The sequence below is a fragment of the Oncorhynchus mykiss genome, chromosome 16 (assembly GCF_013265735.2).
Source record: "Oncorhynchus mykiss isolate Arlee chromosome 16, USDA_OmykA_1.1, whole genome shotgun sequence".
In the NCBI taxonomy this organism is placed as follows: Eukaryota; Metazoa; Chordata; class Actinopteri; order Salmoniformes; family Salmonidae; genus Oncorhynchus; species Oncorhynchus mykiss.
In genome coordinates, this window is record NC_048580.1 from 26,876,289 (window position 1) to 26,904,182 (window position 27,894).

Consider the following 27,894-nt stretch of genomic DNA (forward strand, 5'->3'; position numbering starts at 1 on the left):
CTGTTGCTTTGGCTGTATAGCATAATTTAATAAGATCCCCAATGATTAGCTAGGTAGCTAGTACTGATGCGCGGGTTGACTCGGTTATATCCGCGGGGCAGACGGGTTTAGGATCATTAAATATTGTATGACTGAAGGGCGGGTGGGTGGTGGGCAATAATACCTTTAAAAAGATCCATCAATGTATAATTATTGTGCAATTTATATAGGCTACATTAAGATTTTTCTTCAATTATTTTATCTGGTATTAATGCATTAGCCTAAACTTTAGGGCTACAGGCGCCAAATAGCCTACACAGCCAACCGCCAAATAATGCTTTCGGGACCTGCCAGAAAAAGTTCAGGTCAATCTATGGAGGCAAAAAGGACATGGTTTCATCCAATAAGACAAAAGGAGAAAGGAGAGTTGGAAATAAAGAGAAGGGAGGGCCAGAAAAGTAATGTTTGGAAAATATTTGGTGAAGTGGTAAAAGAGGATGATAGCAGTGCCGGCTATGTTATGTGTAATGATTGTGAGGCTTTATACACATTTGACAGTCACAAGACAAGACTTCAAATAGGCCTATAAGTTCATGTCAAGGGAACTGTACCATACTGGGTTGAATGGAATCTGAAATCTGGACATTGACTAACCCGAATAACCTACTGTTTTCTGGCAAACTCCCAAGTCCTCTGATAATACTAGTCCCGTGCGAATCGTCATCCCTGTGTTTTGAGAGAAATGTCTGAGTTCGACAGGTTTTGCTCGCGGTTTGAGCAAGAAAACAATAACTGATCTGATTAAATGAAAGGAGTGCTGCTCATAGCCTATATATGAAGGGCCAAAATGTGTCAACTTTCACAGTGAATGCTTTTGTGCGAATGAATGGAACATCACCAAATGCATCATTAAATGCATATTGTGCCGTGTTTTATACAACCTTGCTGTTAATAAATCACAAAGCAGCATACAACTGAACTAAACAAATGGAACAAGTTCACTTTCTCATCCATAGCCTAAAAAAGCATATCAAGTGCAAGTTAGCTGTTTAGCTCATATCTGAAGGCTGGGGGGCATTTAGGACGTATTCTACTCCGGATCGCTAAAATATTTGAATGATTATGATCACACTTCCTCAATTCCAATATTATGATGACACTATACCAAAGATGGTTTGGTATGATTTAAAAACTTGGGAACCAAACTTGAGTTATCCATGTAGCTAGCCTTTTATCGCCTGGACTTGTTGAAACATGTTCACGCCTTGAAAAATGTATTTAGTCTTCTAGGGCAACATATGACATAAGAGAAGCTACATGTATCTAATTATAGACACGTTTATTAACAAATAACCTCCCAAAATGTCGGATATTACACTTACGGGATCTCCATACAAAAAAAGAGTTGGACAGCAATATCCAGGAATTTCACAGGATCAAGGTCAAAGTGTAATTAATTTGTTAAATACTTAGTATATGATACAACAACAAACAACAGTATCATAAATGTAAGGAAAGAAACGTAGTGTTTAGTGTCACACGATTTTTGCTAAATCTGTGAAGACTCCAAGCATGACAAAGGGTTTAAACTAGGGCTGACCCCATTTAGTCGACTGGTCGATTGTTTAGTCGATGGGATGTTGGTCGACTGAGATTTCTTTAGTCGAGCAGTAGCAATTAAAAAATCTATCATGGTGTACAAGACTAATTCATTGTGGAGGCCGTGGGATGGCACAATCCATCACTCTAAGACATGTGCTACTGAAATTGTATATGGTGCAACACTAATAAAAATTATATTATTTTATAACAAATGCGCTTTCTCCCACATTGGATACTGGCCACTGTCTACGGTTCTGAAACACATCAGTGCGCTGTTGAATTGGCATATTTTCCTAGACCATGTTGCTATGTGCATAATAGCAAAGTTAACCAGCATATTGGTGATGAGAACAATGCGGCGGAGGAAGCAGCAGAATGAAGAGACGGGAAAACAACCCTTGCCTTATTGTCTAAATATGACCCGTTTCAGGAAACTAAGCATACAGTGCCTTGCGAAAGTATTCAGCCCCCTTGAACTTTGCGACCTTTTGCCACATTTCAGGCTTCAAACATAAAGATATAAAACTGTATTTTTTTGTGAAGAATCAACAACAAGTGGGACACAATCATGAAGTGGAACGACATTTATTGGATATTTCAAACTTTTTTAACAAATCAAAAACTGAAAAATTGGGCGTGCAAAATTATTCAGCCCCCTTAAGTTAAAAGTTACTTTGTAGCGCCACCATTTGCTGCGATTACAGCTGTAAGTCGCTTGGGGTATGTCTCTATCAGTTTTGCACATCGAGAGACTGACATTTTTTCCCATTCCTCCTTGCAAAACAGCTCGAGCTCAGTGAGGTTGGATGGAGAGCATTTGTGAACAGCAGTTTTCAGTTCTTTCCACAGATTCTCGATTGGATTCAGGTCTGGACTTTGACTTGGCCATTCTAACACCTGGATATGTTTATTTTTGAACCATTCCATTGTAGATTTTGCTTTATGTTTTGGATCATTGTCTTGTTGGAAGACAAATATCCGTCCCAGTCTCAGGTCTTTTGCAGACTCCATCAGGTTTTCTTCCAGAATGGTCCTGTATTTGGCTCCATCCATCTTCCCATCAATTTTAACCATCTTCCCTGTCCCTGCTGAAGAAAAGCAGGCCCAAACCATGATGCTGCCATGACCATGTTTGACAGTGGGGATGGTGTGTTCAGGGTGATGAGCTGTGTTGCTTTTACGCCAAACATAACGTTTTGCATTGTTGCCAAAAAGTTCAATTTTGGTTTCATCTGACCAGAGCACCTTCTTCCACATGTTTGGTGTGTCTCCCAGGTGGCTTGTGGCAAACTTTAAACTACACTTTTTATGGATATCTTTAAGAAATGGTTTTCTTCTTGCCACTCTTCCATAAAGGCCAGATTTGTGCAATATACGACTGATTGTTGTCCTATGGACAGAGTCTCCCACCTCAGCTGTAGATATCTGCAGTTCATCCAGAGTGATCATGGGCCTCTTGGCTGCATCTCTGATCAGTCTTCTCCTTGTATGAGCTGAAAGTTTAGAGGGACGGCCAGGTCTTGGTAGATTTGCAGTGGTCTGATACTCCTTCCATTTCAATATTATCGCTTGCACAGTGCTCCTTGGGATTTTTAAAGCTTGGGAAATATTTTTGTATCCAAATCCGGCTTTAAACTTCTTCACAACAGTATCTCGGACCTGCCTGGTGTGTTCCTTGTTCTTCATGATGCTCTCTGCGCTTTAACGGACCTCTGAGACTATCACAGTGCAGGAGCATTTATACGCAGACTTGATTACACACAGGTGGATTGTATTTATCATCATTAGTCATTTAGGTCAACATTGGATCATTCAGAGATCCTCACTGAACTTCTGGAGAGAGTTTGCTGCACTGAAAGTAAAGGGGCTGAATAATTTTGCATGCCCAATTTTTCAGTTTTTGATTTGTTAAAAAAGTTTGAAATATCCAATAAATGTCGTTCCACTTCATGATTGTGTCCCACTTGTTGCTGATTCTTCACAAAAAAATACAGTTTTATATCTTTATGTTTGAAGCCTGAAATGTGGCAAAAGGTCGCAAAGTTCAAGGGGGCCAAATACTTTCGCAAGGCACTGTATATGTAGTGGGTCACTACTTCACAGGAGAGCCGTTTGAACATAAACTTTTTTTAAAATCAAAATGCATTTTTTTTGCAGAAACGCCTTCTCGAACATGTGAACTTTCATGTGCCTTAATAATGAACTTGTATACCATCTGTAAGCATGAATAAAATTGTTAAATTATTAGCTTAGTTAGTTTAGACACAGAAAAAGTCAGCAACCTTCCCGCTAGCCATGATTGGCTGAGATAATGAGTGTGCTGGAAATGCAGAGAGATTAGTTTGGATTGGTCTGCCATATAGCACACTTCTGTCTATTTGAGATGGTCAATATGTGTAGGTAATCCTGTCTAATTTGTCTTTTTTATAGCGTAGAAGTGCTGCATAAGTGTTGCTCTCCACTTTCTGGAGGACCGAGTTTTGAAATCAATGGAATTGGAGTATGATAGCTAAGGAGATGGAAAAAAACACCTGTCTCCGGATTACATCTTTAAACTAAGAGCAACCATGTCTGTAAAAATATCTGAACATTATGAAGTGGATATGAACACACACGTACTCATTTACATGCTTGCTTACACATACAGACGTATTCGCACACGTGCGCACACACACACACACACAATCTCGCTCTCTTCTATTCTCTCCCTCTCTCTCTATTGTTGAGAACTGTTTTATAATTGAATATGTTTATTGTTTGTCTATATTTTTTATGTATTTGTCTACAAGTTTATATATGTTTACAACAAGCAAGGGGAAGATATCAGAATAGAGGCAATGGGGAATAATAACATATTGTATGGCATATATTTGTACTGTAGTGAAGCCGTCTCTAGAGTAATGCAAGGTCTCTTTCATGATCATGTGAAACGTCAATTGCTATGGAAATGCTGGGATGTGTATTTCAATTATGTTAAAAGTAATTATGATGCAACTATGATGGTGATACGATATGGATTACAATTATCATCATGAATATTAAGGCTATACACACTACGTTACACACATAGACACTTAACCATGCAAATTGGCAGAGATATTATTTATTTGGACAGTCTCACTCTTATACAGACATTGTACACACTCTTACTAAATCACATCCAATATCATACACATCAACCTACTCAGATTTACTACACACATAATATCTTGTCTGAATTTTCTAACATCTGTGGCATTGGCACACAGGAAAGGAAATAAAACAAGTCAGTTAAGAAAAAAATATTATTTTCAATGTCAGCCTAGGTACAGTGGGTTAACTACCTGTTCAGGGGCAGAACAACAGATTTGTACCTTGTCAGCTCTGGGATTTGAACTTGCAACCTTCCGGTTACTAGTCCAACGCTCTAACCACTAGGCTACCCTGCCACCCCTGGAACCTAATTCTAAATATCAGACATTTAAAAGCTCTAGTTTTGACCATCATAATACCTCTGTTGACAGTAACTTTACAAACACTAATTATGGTCAATTTAGGCTGAGAATAATATCTAGTTACGGTAAGGGGTGAAATAAGTATAGCCAGTTATAATTGTAATGGTTTAGCAGATTATAAAAAAAGAAAATCAGTCTTTACATGGCTAAACGGAATATAATATATACTGTTTACAGGAAACTCAATCTACATCCTTAGATGTAAAAAGGAATGGGGTGGTGAAATAATTTTCTGTCATGGACAGAAAATAACTAAAGGAATTTGCAGAAAGTCGTTACTGAAGATGGAGTCATCTATGATTCTCCGAATGATATTTTAAAAGAGGAAGCTAATTATTTTAGGCAGATGTTCTCTTTTACATCTCATCCTCTCCCACTGAATGAAGATTATGGTAAGGAATTCTTTCCAAAAAAATTAACAAATGTACAGAAAGATCAGTGAGAAGGCCAAATTACAGAGGGAGAACTTTTTGAGGCTATTAAATCGTTTCAGTCTGGAAAAACCCCAGGGAATGATGGCATCAAGTATTTTTTGATATACTAAAAGCTCCATTGTTAGATTGTTTTAACTACTCCTATAGAAATGGTAGTCTGTCAGGTACTCAGCAGGAAGGTCTGATTTCTCTATTATTAAACAAGACCCATATGGCAAATATAAAGTTTTATCTAAAAAACTGGAGGCCCCTTACACTTCAATGTTGTGATGCAAAAATACTAGTGAAATGCATAGCACTCAGAATTAAAAGGGGTTTACCAGGTATCGTTCATCCTGATCAGACAGGTTTTTAACATGGACGATACATTGGAGATAATATACAACAACTACTAGAAATAATAGAACATTGTGAAACATATAAGAAGCCAGGAATGGTATTTATAGCGGATTTTGAAAAGGCATTTGATAAAGTAAGACTGGATTTTTTTCAATTCTGGTTATTCTCTTACAAAATGGGTAAAAAATAATGTATAGCAACCCCAGGTGTAAAATAGTAAATAACGGCTACTTCTCAGAGAGTTTTGAATTGTCAAGAGGAGTTAAACAAGGATGTCACCATATCTATTCGTTATGGCCATCGAAATGCTATCTATTAAAATCAGATCCAATAACAACATTAGAGGATTAGAAATCCAAGGCTTAAAAACAAAGGTGTCCATGTATGCCGATGACTCACGTTTTATATTAAGTCCGCAAGCTAGATCCCTACAATGTCTCATTGAAGATCTAGATAATTTTTCTGTACTCTCTGGACTAAAGCCTAATTATGATAAGTGTACAATATTACGCATTGGATCTTTAAAAAATAAAACTTTTACATTACCCTGCAGCTTACCTATAAAATGGGCTGATGGTGAAGTAGACATACTCGCTATTCATATCACAAAAGATAGAAATAAGCTCTCACCATGACTTTCAATAGAAAACTTGTAAAAATAGACAAGATCCTGCAACCATGGAGAGGTAAATACCTGTCTATTTATGGAAAAATTGCCATGATTAACTCCTTAGTCATATCTCAGTTTACTCATTTACTTATGGTGCTGCCTACTCCTGATGATTCGTTTTTCAAATCATATGAGCAAAAAATATTTAGATTTATCTGGGACGCTAAACCGGACAAAATAAAACATGCCTATCTATATAATGAATATGTATTGGGTGGGTTGAGATTATTAAATACAAAAGCACCAAACCTCTCTCTAAAAGCTTCACTCATTCACACGTTTTATTTGAACCCTAAATGGTTCTCAAGTAGATTACTAAGAAAAGCTCATCCATTGTTTAAAAATTGCCTATTTGTCTTTGTGCAGATTGCCATGTCTCATTTTCATTTTCCATCAATTGAACATTTTCAAACAAGCATTGTTTGCTTGTTTGGCAACAATTTCAATTCCACCCCCCTGAAAAGATAGAACAAATATTACAACATATATTATGGCTGAACTCAAATGTGCTGGTTGATAAAATACCTGTATTTATGGAAAATATGTTTGAAAAGGGTATTTTGTTTGTTTGGGAAGGTCTGCTCAATCCAAGAGTACAACCAATTCAATACAGCATTACCCCAAAAATGGAGGAGGCAGGTGGCAGCGAGAGGAGGTAGGGAACTGGTCTGTCTGCCCAATATAAAGGATCAAAACTGGCGGAGGAATAAAAATAGCATAAATAGGAAAGTATACCAGTTTCATTTGAGGACCAGGATGTTGACAACTGTGCCATACAGATTGCAAAAGAGTTGGGAAGAGATGTTTGATGTACCGATTTCATGGTACAGGGTGTATGAGATGATATATAAAACAACGCAAGATTCAAGACTTCGTGCTTTTCAGCTAAAATTATTATATAGAATTCTTGCCACCAACAAAATGTTGAATATTTGGGTCATAAAATCATGGAAGCTCTGCAATTTTGTTGTGAGGATACAGAATCAATAGACCATTTATTTTGGTATTGCCCTCAGGTAGCCTGTTTCTGGTCTCAGGTTCAGGAATGGCGGAAAATGCATAGCATTATTATTATTTTTTTTTTATAAAACATAATAAAAAGTACATTTGAATGGGATCTTGGTGGGTTCGGGTTCACGTTTTTTGGCCTGGTGGTAGATCGGTCAACGTGCCCTTGAGCAGGGCATTGACACTGGATGCTTCTGTGTGTCGCTCTGAATGGGAATCTGTTGGATGACTGGTATGATGTAGTTGTTGAGCGGCTTCACTGCAAGTATATTGTATGTTAAGAATATTCAATAAATACATTTTTACAAATATTTTTAAAAAGGGCAACCATGGCATCCATGACAGGAGACGTGTCCATCTATGATGTAATGTTAAACGGGTAAGATAGTCTAGCTAGCTACATTTTCTGATATTACGTGTTTCTAATTTTGACAGAAAGTGGTTTCATTTCAAGTTAGTGTATTGTTAGCTAGCTACCTAAAGTTAGCTGGCTGGCTAGCTAATGTTACATATATGATCTTATTATTTGTATCTCAGAGTCATTTGATTAGCTAGTTATATCATAATGTTAGCTAGCTAACATTGAACCTGGTTGGTTAGCTACCTGCAGATTGATGCAGGGTAGTAACGTCATGAGTTGGGATTATGGCTAATTGTTTAGCTAGCAGGCTAGCTAGCTACATGTCTTAACAAAAGACTCTACTATGCAAGTTTCGAGTGCGTTCGTAAATTCAGTCTGGCCAGTCTACTCTGATTTCAGAGCCCTCTCATCTGAGTGTGCCAGAGCGCAGAATAAATGATGAATTTATGAAAGCTCAACCCCCGCTGAATTTGGCCGGTGTCAGTAAAAAAGCGTAAATACATTGTTTTCAGCAGCACAGTTGCAGTCACCAACGCTCTGGATAACATGAAAACAGCCTAACCAGCTCTGCTAGGGCGAGTAAAATGGTCAGAGTTTGGGTGGGGGCTAAAGCTTAAGCGGGTGTGAATGATGCTGAATGGGTGTAGACAAAGAGGAGTTCTCAAGTAGGGGCAAAACATTCAAAGGCCATTTTCTCAAAAGTGAGGATACAAGTTTATCAACTTTCAAAGCAGAATTACTTTCCCATTGTTCCTCAAATGCAGTGTATGATATACCATTTTGTAGCTCTGTGTCTCTGCTTTTATCCAATGTCAAAAACACCATTTAAAATTTTGCTACATAAGACCGAATCAAGGCGGTCGGTCACAAATAGATAGATATTTGTGGGCTATACTCGGCCTAGTTTCGGCCTTGTCTCAGGATGGTAAGTTGGTGGTGGAAGATATCCCTCTAGTGGTGTGGGGGCTGTGCTTTGGCAAAGTGGGTGGGGTTATATCCTTCCTGTTTGGCCCTGTCCGGGCGTATTATCGGATGGGGCCACAGTGTCTCCTGACCCCTCCTGTCTCAGCCTCCAGTATTTATGGTGCAGTAGTTTGTGTCGGGGGGCTAGGGTCCGTCTGGAGTACTTCTCCTGTCTTATCCGGTGTCCTGTGTGAATTTAAGTATGCTCTCTCTAATTCTCTCTTTCTCTCGGAGGACCTGAGCCCTAGGACCATGCTTCAGGACTACCTGGCATGATGTCTCCTTGCTGTCCCCAGTTCACCTGGCCGTGCAGCTGCTCCAGTTTCAACTGTTCTGCCTGCGGCAATGGAATCCTGACCTGTTCACCGGACGTGCTACCTGTCCCAGACCTGCTGTTTTCAACTCTCTAGAGACAGCAGGAGTGGTAGAGATACTCTTAATGATCGGCTATGAAAAGCCAACTGACATTTACTCCTGAGGTGCTGACTTGCTGCACCCTCAACAACTACTGTGATTATTATTATTTGACCATGCTGGTAATTTATGAACATTTGAACATCTTGGCCATGTTCTGTTATAATCTACACCCGGCACAGCCAGAAGAGGACTGGCCACCCCTCATAGCCTGGTTCCTCTCTAGGTTTCGGCCTTTCTAGGGAGTTTTTCCTAGCCACTGTGCTTCTACACCTGCATTGCTTGCTGTTTGGGGTTTTAGGCTGCGTTTCTGTACAGCACTTTGAGATATCAGCTGATATACGAAGGGCTATATAAATACATTTGATTTGAAATTTGATTTGAAATGAAGAGAGAGGAAACCGCAACGAAATTATGTCTATAATCAATAGAATAACTATTAAATGTGCCTGGCTTTATAAATCATCCATATACAGTGCCTTCATCCATATTCAGACTAGAGGTCGACCGAATAATCGGAATGGCCGATTATTAGGGTCGATTTCAAGTTTTCATAACAATCGGAAATCTGTATTTTTGGGCACCGATTTTGCTGATTTAAAAAATATATATATTTTATTTGATATACCTTTATTTAACTAGGCAAGTCAGTTAAGAACACATTCTTATTTTCAATGACGGCCTAGGAACAGTGGGTTAACTGCCTTGTTCAGGGGCAGAACGACATATTTTCACCTTGTCAGCTCGGGGATCCAATCTTGCAACCTTACAGTTAACTAGTCCAACGCTCTAACCACCTGCCTCTCATTGCACTCCACGAGGAGCCTGCCTGTTATGCGAATGCAGGGTCTGAACAGTTATGTAAAATAAGGTATTTCATTTTTTTTTAAATTTTGAACAAATTTGCAAACATTTCTGAAAACCTGTTTTTGCTTTGTCATTATGGGCTATTGTGTGTAGATTGATGAGGGAAATATAGTATTTAATGTGAGTGAGAGGTGCTTCAGAGCATGGCGATTGGCAGCCGGGAGAAGGGAATTATAATTATTATATTCAGCCCAAGGGCACAACGGCCACTGGCCACAAAAGGCATGGATTTTTTTAGAGGCATTACGGCCACACAAGGGGGATGCCGCCGGAAAATTCGAGGCATTATCCAGTGCTTGTCAAATTGTGAATGAGCGACTCATCGAGAAACAGCTCGTGCCTTTCATGATACTTTTTTCAAATCATCATTAGAGTCGCATCATGCAACCTTAGAATGTATTAAAAATCAAAACACATTGTTTGTATTACAACTAAAGATACATAAATAACTCTAAATTAAGTATATAGGAGGACATGTTTCTTTGTTAACCCCTCTACACAGAATAGCCACATGTGTCTCAGAAATCAATTGGAGAAAATATCCTTTCTATTTTATTCAGCTATGTTCAATTGTATTTGTCCTACTGTAAAATATTGCAACCGAATCTTGTCTGTTAAATGAACTAGTGTAGCCCACAACTATGTGGCATTAGGCAGATCTGTGCCTAACATAAGGACAAGAGCATGCTATTCTGTTCTTCTAAAATAGACTACATTTTGCTCATATCTTGTTTCTTAAGACCTGTCTAAAATAAATCATGGATTTATTGTGATGGAGTAAGCTATATTACAGGGATTTCTTAGACTTGTAGATGTTACAAAGGCCTGCTTGTAGGCTATGCTAAATGTGTTTATGTTAATGAACGGTAACTTACCGTGAGACTGGCAGTTACTTGCTTGACAATCACTGGCTGACAAAATGTCATGACCGCCACAGCTCTAGGAATGACCCCCCTAAAATTCAGTTCAGTTGAATTTCGTTCATACTGTGTGTCGCGTTCTATAGTCATTTATCAATGAAAGCAAATGAACACACATCCCACTGGTTGAGGAGCTGGACCACGCATGAGAAAGTAATTCCTTTCCACAACAACGACACACTCCCAGCAGTGACTTATTGGTGAGATGCACAACACAAGGACAATGTTTCAATCCCCATTGGGATCTTACGCTAAAAACAAGGACAATATTTACCCCGTCAAAGATTCCAATAAAGATCCATATTATTTACTTAGGATTAATTGTAAAAAAAAAAAAAAAATTCTAACCTCATGATTATTTAAACTGTCTAACACTATCATAACACCAGGTTGTAATACACAAGGTTGTTTATGTTTCATGGTCATTTCAGTCTTTATAAACCATGTATAAACAAACAATGTATTGTCCAATGTTTGTTTAATCAAGATTGTGGCTTTAACATAGCTAGCTCTACATTACCTCTGTGTGAACTTTAGGTATGGCGTGTAGTCGATGACAGCAGAGGATTTTCCATCCAGGGCCTCCCCCTTTAGACAGAAACTGTGGACAGAAAGTCATAACCCAATCAAACACGGACCTATGGACAGCAACCTTGTCATATGACTATGTCCATCACAGAATAACAAGGCCCTCTTGATTTCCTCTCCTGGTGCCTCTCTGCCATTGTTGCTGTAACTTCCTCAAACTTTCTCAAGGCCTTGTTTTTGAAAAGCATTTTCTGACAAATGCATTTTTTAAAAGCACTAGAAAAACAATTGATTTCTCTGATTTCATCGAGCATGTTCTCCCAGCCTCACCTGAAGTCTATGGCTCCGAGTCCAATAAGCATCCCTGTTAGGACCGTGGCTTCTTCCCTTAGCATGATGGCCCCATCACCATAGAACCTCCTGTAGCACACACACACATAAATATAGGTGTGTCAGGTACCCTAGGTGTTTGTTGGGATTGTTAGTTGTCGTTAAGGTTGTGGCGGTCATGAAATTTTGTCAGCCGGTTATTGTTATGCAAAAGACTGCCGGTCTCACGTTAATTAACATGTTCAGCATCTCCAGGCCTCCACGGAGTCCACACATACAAGCCACAGATGCACGCATTTAGAACATTTAAAAAAAAGTCAAAGTAATCAATTTAATATACACCATCACAATAAATCCATTATTTTAGTCAGGTCTAAAGAAACGTTATGATGTGAAGAATGAACAGAATATGGAGGGCCTACTGTATGTTATCTGGCTATGCTCAATGCCATAGGCTGTAGGCGTGTTAATTTAGCTGACAAGTCCTGTGCCATTATTTTATATTATACGATTTATAGTAAGAACAATATAATTGAACTTTTCTGAATAAAATAGAAAGGGTTTGAAACAGGGCCTATATGCTTGATATAGAGTTATTTGGCAACTTTAGTTGTGAATGATACAAACCTTTGAAAGTCTTATAAATCAAAACATATATAGGCTATTGATGATTTGAGAAAGTCGCAAAAAAAGCTTGTGCTCTGTTCCTTGCCTCATGCTGCACGGCTGTTTTCTCTTCAAGAGATCATATATTAACCCACATGATGTCAGCTGGTCCTTTTGTGGCAGGGCTGAAATGCAGTGGAAATGTTTTTGGGGGATTCAGTTCATTTGCATGGCAAAGAGGGAATTCATCTGATTACTCTTCATAACATTCTGGAGTATATGCAAAATACCATCATACAAACTGAGGCAGCAAACTTTGTCAAAATTAATATTTGTGTCATTCTCAAAACTTTTGGCCACGACTGTATATCCACAGTAAAACGAGTCCTACATCAACATAACCTGAAAGGCCGCTCAGAAAGGAAGAAGTCATTGCTCCAAAACTGCCATAAAAAAGGTTTGCAACTGCACATAGGGACAAAGATCGTACTTTCTGGAGAAATGTCCTCTGGTCTGATGAAACATAAAATAGAAATGTTTGACCATAATGACCATTGTTATGTTTGGAGGAAAAAGGGGGAGGCTTGCAAGCCGAAGAACACCATCCCAACCGTGAAGCACGGGGATGGCAGCATCATGTTGTGGGGGTGTTTTGCTGCAAGAGGGACTGGTGCACTTCACAAATAGATGGCATCATGAGGAGGGAAAATTATGTGAGGCAGGAAAAGTATGTGGATATATTGAAGCAACATCTCAAGATATCAGTCAGGAAGTTAAAGCTTGGTCACAAATGGGTCTTCCAAATGGACAATGACCCCAAGCATTCTTCCAAAGTTGTGCAAAATGGCTTAAGGACAACAAAGTCAAAGGATTGGAGTGGCCATCACAAAGCCCTGACCTCAATCGCATAGAACATTTGTGGGCAGAACTGAAAAAACATGTGCGAGCAAGGAGGCCTCCAAAATTGACTCAGTTACACCAGCTCTGTCAGGAAGAATGGGTCAAAATTGTAGAAGGCTACCCGAAATGTTTGACCCAAGTTAAACAATTTTAAGGCAATGCTACCAAATACTAATTGAGTGTATGTAAACTTCTGACCCACTGGGAATGTGATGAAATAAATAAATGCGGAAATAAATCATTCTCTCTACTATTATTCTGACATTTCACATTCTTAAAATAAAGTGGTGATCCTTACTGACCTAAGACAGGGAATGTTTACTAGGATTAAATGTCAGGAATTGTGAAAAACTGAGTTTAAATGTATTTGGCTAAGGTGTATGTAAACTTCCGACATCAACTGTGTATATATATATATATATATATATATATATATATATATATATATATATAGGTCATGCCTCCCGGGTGGTGCAGCAGTCTGAAAATCAATCTGTAGTTTTTCCTAATTACATTTTGTGCCATGATGTAAAATGGCTGTTTTGTAGATTTGTGAACATATCAAAATACTTAAACTTACATGCAGAATACCTGCTGTTAACTTTTAAATGATTGGAATGAATTATCCAAAGAGAGTGTAAAGATTTTCACTGCATCTCAGTGCCAAGAGGCTTTACTTCAGTCCCTGGATCGAATACAGGCTGTTTCACATCCGACCGTGATTGGGAGTGCCATAGGGCGGCGCACAATTGGCCCAGCATCATCTGGGTTTGGCCGGGGTAGTCCGTCATTGTAAATAAGAATTTGTTCTTACCTGACTAGCCTAGTTAAATAAAAGGTTACATTTTAAAAAACAACTGGCGGCAACCGCGGCGCAATCAATAGGAGATGAACAGAGGCTGGTGCTGAAAATATAGCTAACTTGTTATGCAAGTGTTGCACACCAACATATGGAGAAAACCTACACCAGTCGAGCAATTAATTTTAACAATAATCTTCATTTTAATTTGACTTTACAAACAACAAGATGGCTTAATTGGAGTCTATTTCTTTGGAGCCCAGACCTTTATAAAATAACAACTGGCTGAGGTAGTCAATGAGGCTTAACAGTCTATTAAAAGTTGGAATTGTTTTTTAGGCCTAGTTACAATTGCAACTGGTCAAAAATGTAGCATCCTACATAAAACAATCATTTAAAGAAATAAGTCTGCACGTTCAAACTAAAGCAATGTAACTAATAATGAAAAGCGTAAATTTGTAAAGTAATTGGAAAGGTAGAGACAAATGATTTGTGACATTGTGGTTACAATAAAGAATGTAAACAAGATGTGATCAAGATGATGTGTTTTTATTTACAGTAGTGATGGACAATTGGAAACCGTTTGAAAACAATTTGAAAACAGGTTTTCAAACACTTGTTTTTCACAAGTGTACTGTAGTACTGTAGCAGGTGTAGCACGTCATGCAAATGTTTCCTATTAGCAGGACGATATAATTTTTATAGCGCGGCTACTGTTGTGAAAATCCCTCGACTTGCAATGTATTCGATGCTTAAGTACTCTAAAGTGTTACATTTTCTAACTCAAAACAACAGTACAGTATTTCTTCATCAACATCTTTATGCTTTCGTTAATAAAATAACGAGAAAAAATACATTCAAATGCGGACGCTTATTTTAACTACATTTTAGTCGCACTTCCACCCAGCTCCACGACCACAGGTAAAACCTTGCTGAGATGATCAATGTATTTGTTGCATTGTTGTATCGTCAATTTCTCAAGACAAAACATCTTGATGGCCTTGACCAGTTCATCTTTGCTTGTCGGCTTGGCAGAGTTACCGATGAATGTTTTCAGTTGATGCCAAACAAGTTAGATCAGGTTTAAATCAGGAGACCTACATGTAGAGATTAAAAAAATAAGATATATACCGTAGGCCTACCATAGGTGTTGTAGGGCTTTCATTTATTTATTTTGTTTTTATTTAACCTTTATTTTACTACATAAAGGTCTACATACTCTGCTGGCGTCTTGAAAACATAAACCCAGTTTATGCCCTCAATTGCGATGCAAACCCGGGCGGCAGTGTGTTTTGGGTCGTCTGCATTTGGAGAAGAATAAAATACATTTAGCGTAACAGCCAACATAAGGAACAATACTAGAAATATACATGTAAATAGGTCTAAACATAAAATATTGCTATAATCCTACCTTGAAAAAAACAATGTAGTCCCCAGAAACACCTCTCTGACATAGGGTCCAGCATATCTCTTGGTGATTTCTTCCTCAAATAAGTCTCGAGCCATGGTACCTGAAAAACAAGGCAAGAGTGAATTATAGTTGAACACATAACAGTCCGCGAGGTGTAGGCTACAATATTTGATGTACCTTTTGCTTTGTAAATAGCCAAACTTACCATCAAAAATCAAATGTGGGCCTGGTCTCTTGCGAGAAATTTGAACGGATGCTTGGGACTCGGCTTGCTTGATCTTCTTCCTTTTTTTCTGTAACAATTTTGAGCAAATTGCTCAAGGGCCACGGTTGATTCGTCATGTCATTGAATGTCTTGCCAGCTTTGATCCATGCCAGTCAACACATATCTTAAGAACATCATGTTCAATTATTTTCCATGATATTCTTAAGATATGTGTTGACTGAATATAAGCAAGTGATGTCTGCTAAATAATCAAGTTAGGTTTCTCCAGAAATAAATATGCTAAATAACAAACTGGCTTTATTTACAAATGAGTGAGAATGTCTCACCCCATGTTCAAGAATTGCCTTTTTCTCGCTCACTCTAGGTTAAATGAAAACGAAATCTCCAAAATATCGTTACTTTTTAAACAAAGCGATTATTATTATTATTAATTAATTTAGAATTATATAAAAGCCCCTTAGATATTGTCACGGATCTTAACGGAAAATGCTCCTTAGATATTAATTTAGAATCCTCCAATCCTCTAAATGTAATTATTGTCAGAGAGTCACATCATTGCATTTTTTATATTTTTAGATATACTGTAGGCCTACCATAAGCAAAATTAGTCTCACTAGTGTTGAGTAATGTGATGTTAAAAGTGGTGTAGGTCTTATTTATTTAAAAAGCATATTGAAGCAGTAGGATTTGAAGCAATGAGATTTCAGCATCATTTCGCGCTGCTCTGAGACAAGCATGGCGACTGGTCTTGATAAATCAATGAGATTTTCATTTTCACTGAATCTCCGTTTGGATATAGGTTAGACTATAATTAGAAAATTAGGGTGCAGAAATGTTATGCTCTTAGTGTAACCTTTATTTCACTAGGCAAGTCAGTTAAGAACAAATTCTTATTTACAAGGACAGCCTATTCCTTCCTCCCCGTTTGGGAGTTGAAGCCTGGTCTCCGGCGTGCCCTGCCCGCACAACACAGGGATTCTTTAGCTAAATAGCCCAGTACTGTACTGACGACCGTCACGTTGTACAGCTCCATATTTTCCGTTCCATCCTAACGGAAACCCAGAGGGTTTTTGTTTTTCTTGGAACAGAAACACCATAATATTAATCAAATTAATTAAGCAAGTACCAGTCAAAAGTTTGGACACACCTACTCGTTCCAGGATTTCTCTTTATTTTTACTATTTTCTACATTGTAGTATAATAGTCAAGACATCACAACTATGAAATAACATATGGAATCAGTTAAAAACAAATTCTTACTTACAAGGACAGCCTACTCCTTCCTCCCCGTCGGGGGAATTGGACACAGGTCTCCCGCATTCTCTAGTACAGGCATGGCCTGCTCTCCCTTATGTAAGGAATTAGGCAATTTCCCATGTTTACTACAGTATGTATTGTAGGCTATGTTTACTTGTCAGACAGCACAGTAGCCTAATAAACAAATGCAGGTGGCTTATATCTTCAAAAATGCTTTAAATGCTTTATTTTACAAATGTAAAAGCATATATTGTACAGTACTGTATTTCTTCATCTGCATCTTTATGCTTTTATGAACAAAATAATGATAAAAATACTCTTTCAAAATACTGATGTTGATTTAGTTATGGATCCATAACAAATTACTATGGGAATAAATCTCGCTGATTTACAGAAATATTGGAACAAAGTTGTCTAATGAAGGCAAACAATTTAGAATCCTCCAATGCTGTAGCCTACTCCCAACTGTCACATTGTACAGCGCTATATTTTCCATTCAATCTTAACGGAAACCCTGAGGGTTTCATTTTTCTCGGAATAGAAACACCATAATATTAATCAAATTTATTAAGCCAAATTTCTTAAAAACAATCCCATGTACTATATTATGGCAAAGGTTTTATATTCTCTAGTAATGCCAACATGGGAGACTATCAAATGCTTCTCAATGTTGCCCTCTGGTGGTCAAACTAGCACTAACCTTGCATTAACGTAACAAGTTACTGACAATTAAATAACGTGCCATAGAATGCGGTATGACACCACTTTTAAAGGAGGAATATGTAGATATTCCATAAAAAATCTGCCGTTTCCAGCTACAATAGTAATTTCGAACATTAACAATGTCTACACTGTATTTCTGATCAATTTGATGTTATTTTAACGGACAAAAAATGTGCTTTTCTTTCAAAAACAATGACATTTCTAAGTGACTCCAAACTTTTTAACGGTAGTGTATATTACTTTGTATATGTTTTCCCCATTTCCCCGGTTTTCCCCATTAAGCAGCGAGTCGGAGTCAGAGGCCGAGTCTTCTCTGGTTTCTACTCCTCCCGTTACGGGATCTGAGACGCCGAAGCTTCCCACCATTAGCTCTGACAAATTGAAAACTCTAGTCATTGGCGACTCCATTACCCGCAGTATTAGACTTAAAACGAATCATCCAGCGATCATACACTGTTTACCGGGGGGCAGGGCTACCGACGTTAAGGCTAATATGAAGATGGTGCTGGCTAAAGCTAAAACTGGCGAGTGTAGAGAGTATAGAGATATTGTTATCCACGTCGGCACCAACGATGTTAGGATGAAACAGTCAGAGATCACCAAGCGCAACATAGCTTCAGCGTGTAAATCAGCTAGAAAGATGTGTCGGCATCGAGTAATTGTCTCTGGCCCCCTCCCAGTTAGGGGGAGTGATGAGCTCTACAGCAGAGTCTCACAACTCAATCGCTGGTTGAAAACTGTTTTCTGCCCCTTCCAAAAGATATAATTTGTAGATAATTGGCCCTCTTTCTGGGACTCACCCACAAACAGGACCAAGCCTGACCTGCTGAGGAGTGACAGACTCCATCCTAGCTGGAGGGGTGCTCTCATCTTATCTACCAACATAGACAGGGCTCTAACTCCTCTAGCTCCACAATGAAATAGGGTGCAGGCCAGGCAGCAGGCTGTTAGCCAGCCTGCCAGCATAGTGGAGTCTGCCACTAGCACAGTCAGTGTAGTCAGCTCAGCTATCACCATTGAGACCGTGTCTGTGCCTCGACCTAGGTTGGGCAAAACTAAACATGGCGGTGTTCGCCTTAGCAATCTCACTAGGATAAAGACCACCTCCATTCCTGTCATTATTGAAAGAGATCATGATACCTCACATCTCAAAATAGGGCTACTTAATGTTAGATCCCTTACTTCAAAGGCAATTATAGTCAATGAACTAATCACTGATCATAATCTTGATGTGATTGGCCTGACTGAAACATGGCTTAAGCCTGATGAATTTACTGTGTTAAATGAGGCCTCACCTCCTGGCTACACTAGTGACCATATCCCCCCTGCATCCCGCAAAGGCGGAGGTGTTGCTAACATTTATGATAGCAAATTTCAATTTACAAAAAAAAATGCAGTTTTCGTCTTTTGAGCTTCTAGTCATGAAATCTATGCAGCCTACTCAATTACTTTTTATAGCTACTGTTTACAGGCCTCCTGGGCCATATACAGCGTTCCTCACTGAGTTCCCTGAATTCCTATCGGACCTTGTAGTCATACCAGATAATATTCTAATCTTTGGTGACTTTAATATTCACATGGAAAAGTCCACAGACCCACTCCAAAAGGCTTTCGGAGCCATCATCGATGGGTTTTGTCCAACATGTCTCTGGACTTACTCACTGTCACAGTCATACTCTGGACCTAGTTTTGTCCCATGGAATAAATGTTGTGGATCTTAGTGTTTTTCCTCATAGTCCAGGATTATCGGACCAACATTTTATTACGTTTGCTATTGCAACAAATAATCTGCTCAGACCCCAACCAAGGAACATCAAAAGTCGTGCTATAAATTCACAGACAACACAAAGATTCCTTGATGTCCTTCCAGATTCCCTCTGTCTACCCAAGGACGCCAGAGGACAAAAATCAGTTAACCACCTAACTGAGGAACTCAATTTAACCTTGCGCAATACCCTAGACGCAGTTGCACCCCTAAAAACATTTCTCATAAGAAACTAGCTCCCTGGTACACAGAAAATACCCGAGCTCTGAAGCAAGCTTCCAGAAAATTGGAACGGAAATGGTGCCACACCAAACTGGAAGTCTTCCGACTACCTTGGAAAGACAGTACCGTGCAGTACCGAAGAGCCCTTACTGCTGCTCGATCATCCTATTTTTCTAACTTAAATTGAGGAAAATAAGAACAATCCGAAATTCCTTTTTGATACTGTCACAAAGCTAACTAAAAAGGAGCATTCCCCAAGAGAGGATGACTTTCACTTTAGCAGTGATAAATTCATGAACTTCTTTGAGGAAAAGATTATGATTATTAGAAAGCAAATTACGGAGTCCTCTTTAAATCTGCATATTCCTTCAAAGCTCAGTTGTCCTGAGTCTGCACAACTCTGCCAGGACCTAGGATCAAGAGAGACGCTCAAGTGTTTTAGTACTATATCTCTTGACACAATGATGAAAATAATCATGGCCTCTAAACCTTCAAGCTGCATACTAGACCCTATTCCAACTAAACTACTGAAAGAGCTGCTTCCTGTGCTTGGCCCTCCTATGTTGAACATAATAAACGGCTCTCTATCCACCGGATGTGTACCAAACTCACTAAAAGTGGCAGTAATAAAGCCTCTCTTGAAAAAGCCAAACCTTGACCCAGAAAATATAAAAAACTATCGGCCTATATCGAATCTTCCATTCCTCTCAAATTTTAGAAAAGGCTGTTGCACAGCAACTCACTGCCTTCCTGAAGACAAACAATGTATATGAAATGCTTCAGTCTGGTTTTAGACCCCATCATAGCACTGAGACGACACTTGTGAAGGTGGTAAATTACATTTTAATGGCATCGGACCGAGGCTCTGCATCTGTCCTCGTACTCCTAGACCTTAGTGCTGCTTTTGATACCATCGATCACCACATTCTTTTGGAGAGATTGTAAACCCAAATTGGTCTACACGGACAAGTTCTGGCCTGGTTTAGATCTTATCTGTCGGAAAGATATCAGTTTGTCTGTGAATGGTTTATCCTCTGACAAATCAACTGTAAATTTCGGTGTTCCTCAAGGTTCCGTTTTATGACCACTATTGTTTTCACTATATATTTTACCTCTTGGGGATGTTATTCGAAAACATAATGTTAACTTTCACTGCTATGCGGATGACACAGCTGTACATTTCAATGAAACATGGCGAAGCCCCAAAATTGCCCTTGCTAGAAGCATGTGTTTCAGACATAAGGAAGTGAATGGCTGCAAAGTTTCTACTTTTAAACTCGGACAAAACAGAGATGCTTGTTCTAGGTCCCAAGAAACAAAGAGATCTTCTGTTGAATCTGACAATTAATCTTAATGGTTGTACAGTCGTCTCAAATAAAACTGTGAAGGACCTCGGCGTTACTCTGGACCCTGATCTCTCTTTTGAAGAACATATCAAGACCATTTCAAGGACAGCTTTTTTCCATCTACGTAACATTGCAAAAATCAGAAACTTTATGTCCAAAAATGATGCAGAAAAATTAATCCATGCTTTTGTCACTTCTAGGTTAGACTACTGCAATGCTCTACTTTCCGGCTACCCGGATAAAGCACTAAATAAACTTCAGTTAATGCTAAATACGGCTGCTAGAATCCTGACTAGAACCAAACAATTTGATCATATTACTCCAGTGCTAGCCTCTCTACACTGGTTTCCTGTCAAAGCAAGGGCTGATTTCAAGGTTTTACTGCTAACCTACAAAGCATTACATGGGCTTGCTCCTACCTATCTCTCTGATTTGGTCCTGCCGTACATACCTACACGTACGCTATGGTCACAAGACGCAGGCCTCCTAATTGTCCCTAGAATTTTTAAGCAAACAGCTGGAGGCAGGGCTTTCTCCTATAGAGCTCCATTTTTATGGAACGGTCTGCCTACCCATGTCAGAGACGCAAACTCGGTCTCAACCTTTAAGTCTTTACTGAAGACTCATCTCTTCAGTGGGTCATATGATTGAGTGTAGTCTGGCCCAGGAGTGGGAAGGTGAACGGAAAGGCTCTGCAGCAACGAACTGCCCTTGCTGTCTCTGCCTGGCCGGTTCCCCTCTTTCCACTGGGATTCTCTGCCTCTAACCCTATTACAGGGGCTGAGTCACTGGCTTACTGGGGCTCTCTCATGCCGTCCCTGGAAGGGGTGCGTCACCTGAGTGGGTTGATTCACTGATGTGGTCATCCTGTCTGGGTTGGCGCCCCCCCCCCCCCCCCCCCCAAGTGCTTGTAAAATTGTGAATGTGAGACTGAGGAAGTATGTTCAGCCTGCGCAAAAAACAAAGCAGAGCTCACGCCTTTCAATCAACTTTTTTCAAGTCATCATTAGAGTCGCATCATGCAGCCTTACAGTGTATTAAAAATCTAAACATATAGCCCAACATGTGTAAAACAACTAAAGTTCCATTAATAACGCTGAATTAAGCATATAAAAGTACCGCTTTCGCTCAACACAGAATAGCCGCATGTGAGCACTCCCTCAAGTCGTTTGGAGAAAATATCATTTTTATTTTATTCAGCTACGTTCAATTGCATTCTTCATATTAAAAAATTATATAAAATAATGACATGGAATTATAAGCAAATCTTGTCTGCTAAATGAACTAGTGAAGCCCACAGCCATTTGGCATAGCCAGATCAGGACCAAACATAAGGACAACTCAGAGTATGCTATTCTGTTCTTCTGAAATAGACTACAATTTCTTCGTATCGTGTTTCTTTAGACCTGTCTAAAATAATGTATTTTTGTGAAGGTTTAGGCTATATTACATGGATTTATTAGACTTTAGATGTTCCAAAGGTTTGCATCAGTGGCTTGTAGACTATATGTGGAGGCCAGGAGATGTGAAATATGTTTATGTAAATTAACGCTCAATTACCTTGAGACCGACAGTTATTTGCTTGACAATCACCGGCTGACGAAATGTTGTGACTGCCACAGCCCAAGTCCTGACTCATGACTCCCAGTGCAGCGGTAATACAGTCAAAGCAACAGCCCTAGTCGTCATGCTATGCACCCAGTTTGTGTGCCTGCATTAATTGTTTGTGCACACTGTATGGTTGTGGCTTAGTTCAGGTATGGTTGTATTGTGGACTTTGGTGAACATTGTATAGTCATAGTGGCTGTCAATAGTTGCTCATGATCATGTGATGAGGTAGCCCCACCTGCGAACTTCAAAACCAGTCTCTGCCCTGAGGCCAAGATGGAAAATCCTCTTGGTCTAACACGTTGGTTGCTCCCGTGGGTCACGTCTTAGACCGTTAGTCCAAGAGGAAATTCCCTCTTGGTCCGAGGGAAGACACTGGTTTTGACATTCGCAGGTGGGGCTACCTCATCACGTGACCATGAGCAACCATGCCAGACTCATATCCGCTACAATAGATTGGTTGAGGCATGGTTGCACTGTAGTCAGAGCATACTGCTGACCTGGTTGTCCGACTGTCCCTCAGGGCAGTGGATATGTATTCAGAGAGTCTCTTCTCCATCAGGGCTACTCGAATCCAGGCTCGACCCTGCAGAAGACAGACAGGCAGACAGCCAGACACTATTAATCACATTTATTTATTTGTCAGGGACCATGTACAACATGCCATTGCACCAGATTTAGCTTGATAGCTACATTTAATCTGTATTCCCTGCCAAATGCCAGTGAGACAAACATAGTGCTACTAGGCTTTAAGTAAGTAAGTAAGTAAATAAGTAAGAAGTAAGTCAGTCAGTTATTCAGTCAGTCTAAGTAAGTAAGGATGCCGATCTCTTGCCTTGGCCCGCGAGGTGCTGATGTTCTCCATGTTTTCAATGCTGCTGATGCAGCTGTTCTGGACCTTTCCGCAGGCCAGCCTGATGAAGTCCCAGTAACTGCGCTGTCCATCAAACCAGCTGCCAGACCCTGACCCCGCCCAAAGAAAGGGTCACTCTCAAAACACTGCTTTTTGGAATGCATCCCTCTTCTGATTGTGATACTTTAAAATGTTATGTCTTTGTGTACTGGCAACTATTCAAATGTATTTGATAGTATGTCAATGTTCTATGGTTTATGCTAGTTTTACCTGTGAAGCCGTGGCTGAGGATGTGCTCGAGGACAGCTGCGAAGTTGATGAACTCCTCTGATGAGTCATCGATGGGCTCGGCGGTGTACTTCTCCAACAGAGTCTTCACTGAAAACCTATCAGGAAGAGAGAGATGGTTAGTTAGTAGATGGTCACTACTAACTGATCCTTTTTCCACCAATCAACACAAAGATTGTTTCATGTGAATGTTGAGGGTGGTAACAGACAAACAATTACAAACTATACTTGAAGCAACTTGTTTTACCTTCATGAGACTATAATATCATTACAAATTAGGAAAATCAAATAATGATGCCAATAATTTTAGAAAGAACAGGAGTCTGTCAGGAAGCTCTCAAAAGAAGAGTCAATCAGCTTTTACAGGGTGGCTCAAATCAAACACTGCATGGATAAGACACTTCTAGGAAATTACTCAGTGTAGAAAGAAAACAGCACATGCTCCAACAAAAGTTATAACAGTATAATTTGTAAGTTCAATGTGACAAAGACAAGATCTGCCTATTGTAGGCCTATATGTTCCTCTACATACAATACGTTTTTCCTTTCACCAATATGTTGTTATGGTAACTAAGAGATATTGCTTGCAGAGCAAAACACTCACGCACTAACTTTTACGCTAAATAATTCAGGAAGTCCTTTCACAGAATGTCCAATGAGACGGAGCTATATTACTGGGTGAAAATAGCCATTTGGTCGCACTGGCCCCTGCTGAATAACCATTTCAAACCTCCTACATTTCCTAAGGTCATTAGACTCTGATGGGTAGGCTACTGCAGAGCCAGATAGATAAGGATACTATAATAGAGTCTACAGTCTTAGTGTTTTGTCTTGTTTTGCACCCTAAAGCACTGCTCAGAAATATTAGCGTGCCTCCCGGGTGGCGCAGTGGTTAAGGGCGCTGTACTGCAGCGCCAGCTGTGCCATCAGAGTCCCTGGGTTCGCGCCCAGGCTCTGTCGTAACCGGCCGCGACCGGGAGGTCCGTGGGGCGACGCACAATTGGCCTAGCGTCGTCCGGGTTAGGGAGGGCTTGGTCGGTAGGGGTGTCCTTGTCTCATCGCGCACCAGCGACTCCTGTGGCGGGCCGGGCGCAGTCCGCGCTAGCCAAGGTTGCCAGGTGCACGGTGTAGCCTCCGACACATTGGTGCGGCTGGCTTCCGGGTTGGATGCGCGTTGTGTTAAGAAGCTGGTTGGGTTGTGTATCGGAGGACGCATGACATTCAGCCTTCGTCTCTCCCGAGCCCGTACGGGAGTTGTAGCAATGAGACAAGATAGTAGCTACTACAACAATTGGATACCACGAAATTGGGGAGAAAAATGGGTAAAAATAAAAAAATATTAGCGTGAGACTGTATGTAAATGGAGGGCCATTCATGTTCAGGTGGTCAGTCACTGTGATGAATTTCAGGGAGGGGAGCGAGCGAGCAGGCAGTCAGGAGGTCAGCCAGTGACACACACACACACACACACACACACATCACAATGCTTATTCTAACGGTAGTTTGGTAACAAGCCCAGGCAGGGAAGCAAGTGATTTCACTCTCCATTGTTCGGAGGGTAACAATGTCTCCTTCAGCTACACTGGGGCATCCCGGATACAAGAGAATAATTGGTTGACAATACGGGAAGCCAGCAGTGCATATATTCACCTGATTTTTCATTGTACTTAAAAGGCAAGGCAAGGCAAGACACGAGAATTTATATCCATCCGTTAGTTCAGGTAGTAATTTTTTCTTTAAATTCTAATGTGATCTGGATCATAATGTAGAATATGCTCTATATTTTTAGCTCTGATACAACTATAGGGATACTAGTGGCACTATACTAGTGGCACGGGGGGGGGGGGGGGGGGGGGTAAATCATTGGATCTGATTCATTTGATTCAATGCAAGTCGATCTTTGAGGACTGCAACCATAGAAATACAATGTATTTATGCTACTAATAAGATATTGTCAACTTCCTGTCTATGGTTATTTTGCTCACTGCTCAATGTCAATTTCTCACTGTCAACCTATGAGTGCAACTATTACTGATTTTGCACAGACATTTTTGGGGGTTTCAAATGCAACTGGAGCCAAGTCAATTTTTAGGCAACTAATTTCGAATTCACCGGTGGTATCTTGTGTGACTATAAAAGTCTGTCCGCGACCAGGCACAGTAAAATAATTTGTTTGCAAAAGTTACTGGCCTGCCTTACATCATAGAAGGCCCTTCAAAATATAATTACTATTGTGATGCATAATTGCTATGGTAATTTGGAATGTTCAGTCAATGAGCCCCACTGGGCACAGACGTCAATTCATTGTCTATTCTACATTGGTTCAACGTAATTTTATGAAATTAAATTACATGGAAACAACATTGACTGAACCAGTGTGTGCCCAGTGGAGCATTATGGGTAAGGTAGTCAGTCTACAGTTTCCAAATTGGCCCACAAATGCACACATCATATGCATTGTGACAGCACTGTTACCTAAGGCAACCGCGGCATTCCAAAAACAAAACCTGGGAAAAAAAACAATAATACAAAACATAGCGGAATATAAAGTGGCCAGTGGCATGTAATTGGGTGACGAGCTTCTTTTGAGCCTAAAATGAAGACAAATGCTGCAAAATTGTGGGAGGCGATTCCCCTGTTCTGTGGCTTACTGTATAACACTATAGAAGACTGGAACCTTAAAAAGACTAAGGACCACTTCTAAGGACATTGCATTTCCAATGACTCAACATTGCAATAGCCTATTACTCATCTTCCTATTGTAGGCAATTTTAATGGTCTCCTGAGCCTATGTATCCTGACTCCCTGGGGTACCAGCTGCTATGCTATGTCCTTGCCCATAAAAGGTTGTCGTCATAGCAACGACACCATCCGCGAGGAGACATGATGACATGAGACACTCTCAACTCACAAGAGCCAGGTCGATGGAAAGGATTCATTAACAACTTTAAAAAACAGTCAAGCTTGTGCTGTGTTAATATATTTGTAGTTTCGCTCATGAACATTTAATAATAACGATATGCCCCCATCCAAGTCATCTTGTTACAGTATAGGCCTATGGATGACGTAATTGCTTCACAAGCTACAGTATGGCTGCTGTAGCCTATCTTGCAAGTGCTCTGTATTGAAGGGGTGGTGGAAATGCTGGGTCTCTTAGTTTTGAAGGTTGAGTGTAAATGTCAAAATGATTCATAAGAAAAACAGGAGATAGCACATCACAATACGCTATTGTAGACCTAAACCTAAGGAGTGAGCGAAATCTATAGGCACACCCATTTTGTAATAGCCTACATCTTAAAAATGCGCACATTACCTGCAAACGGTGATGAGGTTCTTGCGCTCCACCGCAACACTCCGAGAAATAGAGGATGTTTTTTTTGAGACATCAAGCATAGCCATAGTTGCCTGCACACAACTCGGCTCCATACGGAGATGGCGGCACCGCTCAGCCCACTGTTATGAATCCTGCACCACAGGACCCCTCCCTGCCCAGGCGATGCTCCTCATCCACTTTTCTGTTGTTAGGAGTAAAAAAAAAAGATGACACTTTTCTAAAGACACCCTCGCATGCCTCCACGTTAAAGTCTACAAGCTGAACCTCGGGACCTGCATTGACAATAACAGAGAGACGAATAATCTATACCGGTATTCCGCTCTCCTCCTGCTCTCTTCTCAGTCGGCGAAATGTCCTTCCGTAGGACGAGGGTCTCGACAAAGAACCGGTTGGGTGATTGGTTTAGCTTTCTTGAGTGCGTGACGTCACACAGACGCTATACTGTCTGTTATTATTTTATTATATATTTTTATTTAACTAGGCAAGTCAGTTAAGAACAGATTCGTATTTTCAATGACGGCCTAGGAACTGGCTTGTTCAGGGGCAGAATTACAGATATTTATCTTGTCAGCTCGGGGATTTGATCTAATGCTCTAACCACTAGGCTACTGTTTCTGTATGATATGTTGGATAAAGGAATAAAGACA

General features: G+C 40.0%; 1 protein-coding gene across 2 annotated transcripts in view; it reads right to left on the reverse strand.

Moving 5' to 3' along the window:
* Positions 1-27,661, reverse strand: part of rundc3ab (RUN domain containing 3Ab) — a 45,074-nt gene extending 17,413 nt beyond the window's left edge. Inside the window, exons 1-7 of one of the 2 annotated variants that reach the window (XM_021565437.2) lie at positions 27,557-27,661; positions 27,227-27,428; positions 23,896-24,011; positions 23,608-23,735; positions 23,273-23,358; positions 11,910-11,999; positions 11,572-11,652 (exon numbers count right to left, since the gene is read on the reverse strand). In XM_021565437.2, the coding sequence (XP_021421112.1) occupies positions 11,572-11,652; positions 11,910-11,999; positions 23,273-23,358; positions 23,608-23,735; positions 23,896-24,011; positions 27,227-27,339 (614 nt within the window). In that variant the 5' untranslated portion in view covers positions 27,340-27,428; positions 27,557-27,661. Of the gene's footprint in view, positions 1-11,571; positions 11,653-11,909; positions 12,000-23,272; positions 23,359-23,607; positions 23,736-23,895; positions 24,012-27,226 lie in introns of both variants that reach the window. The other variant, XM_021565436.2, reaches the window with a different exon arrangement.
* Between the last annotated feature and the right edge of the window lie 233 nt (positions 27,662-27,894).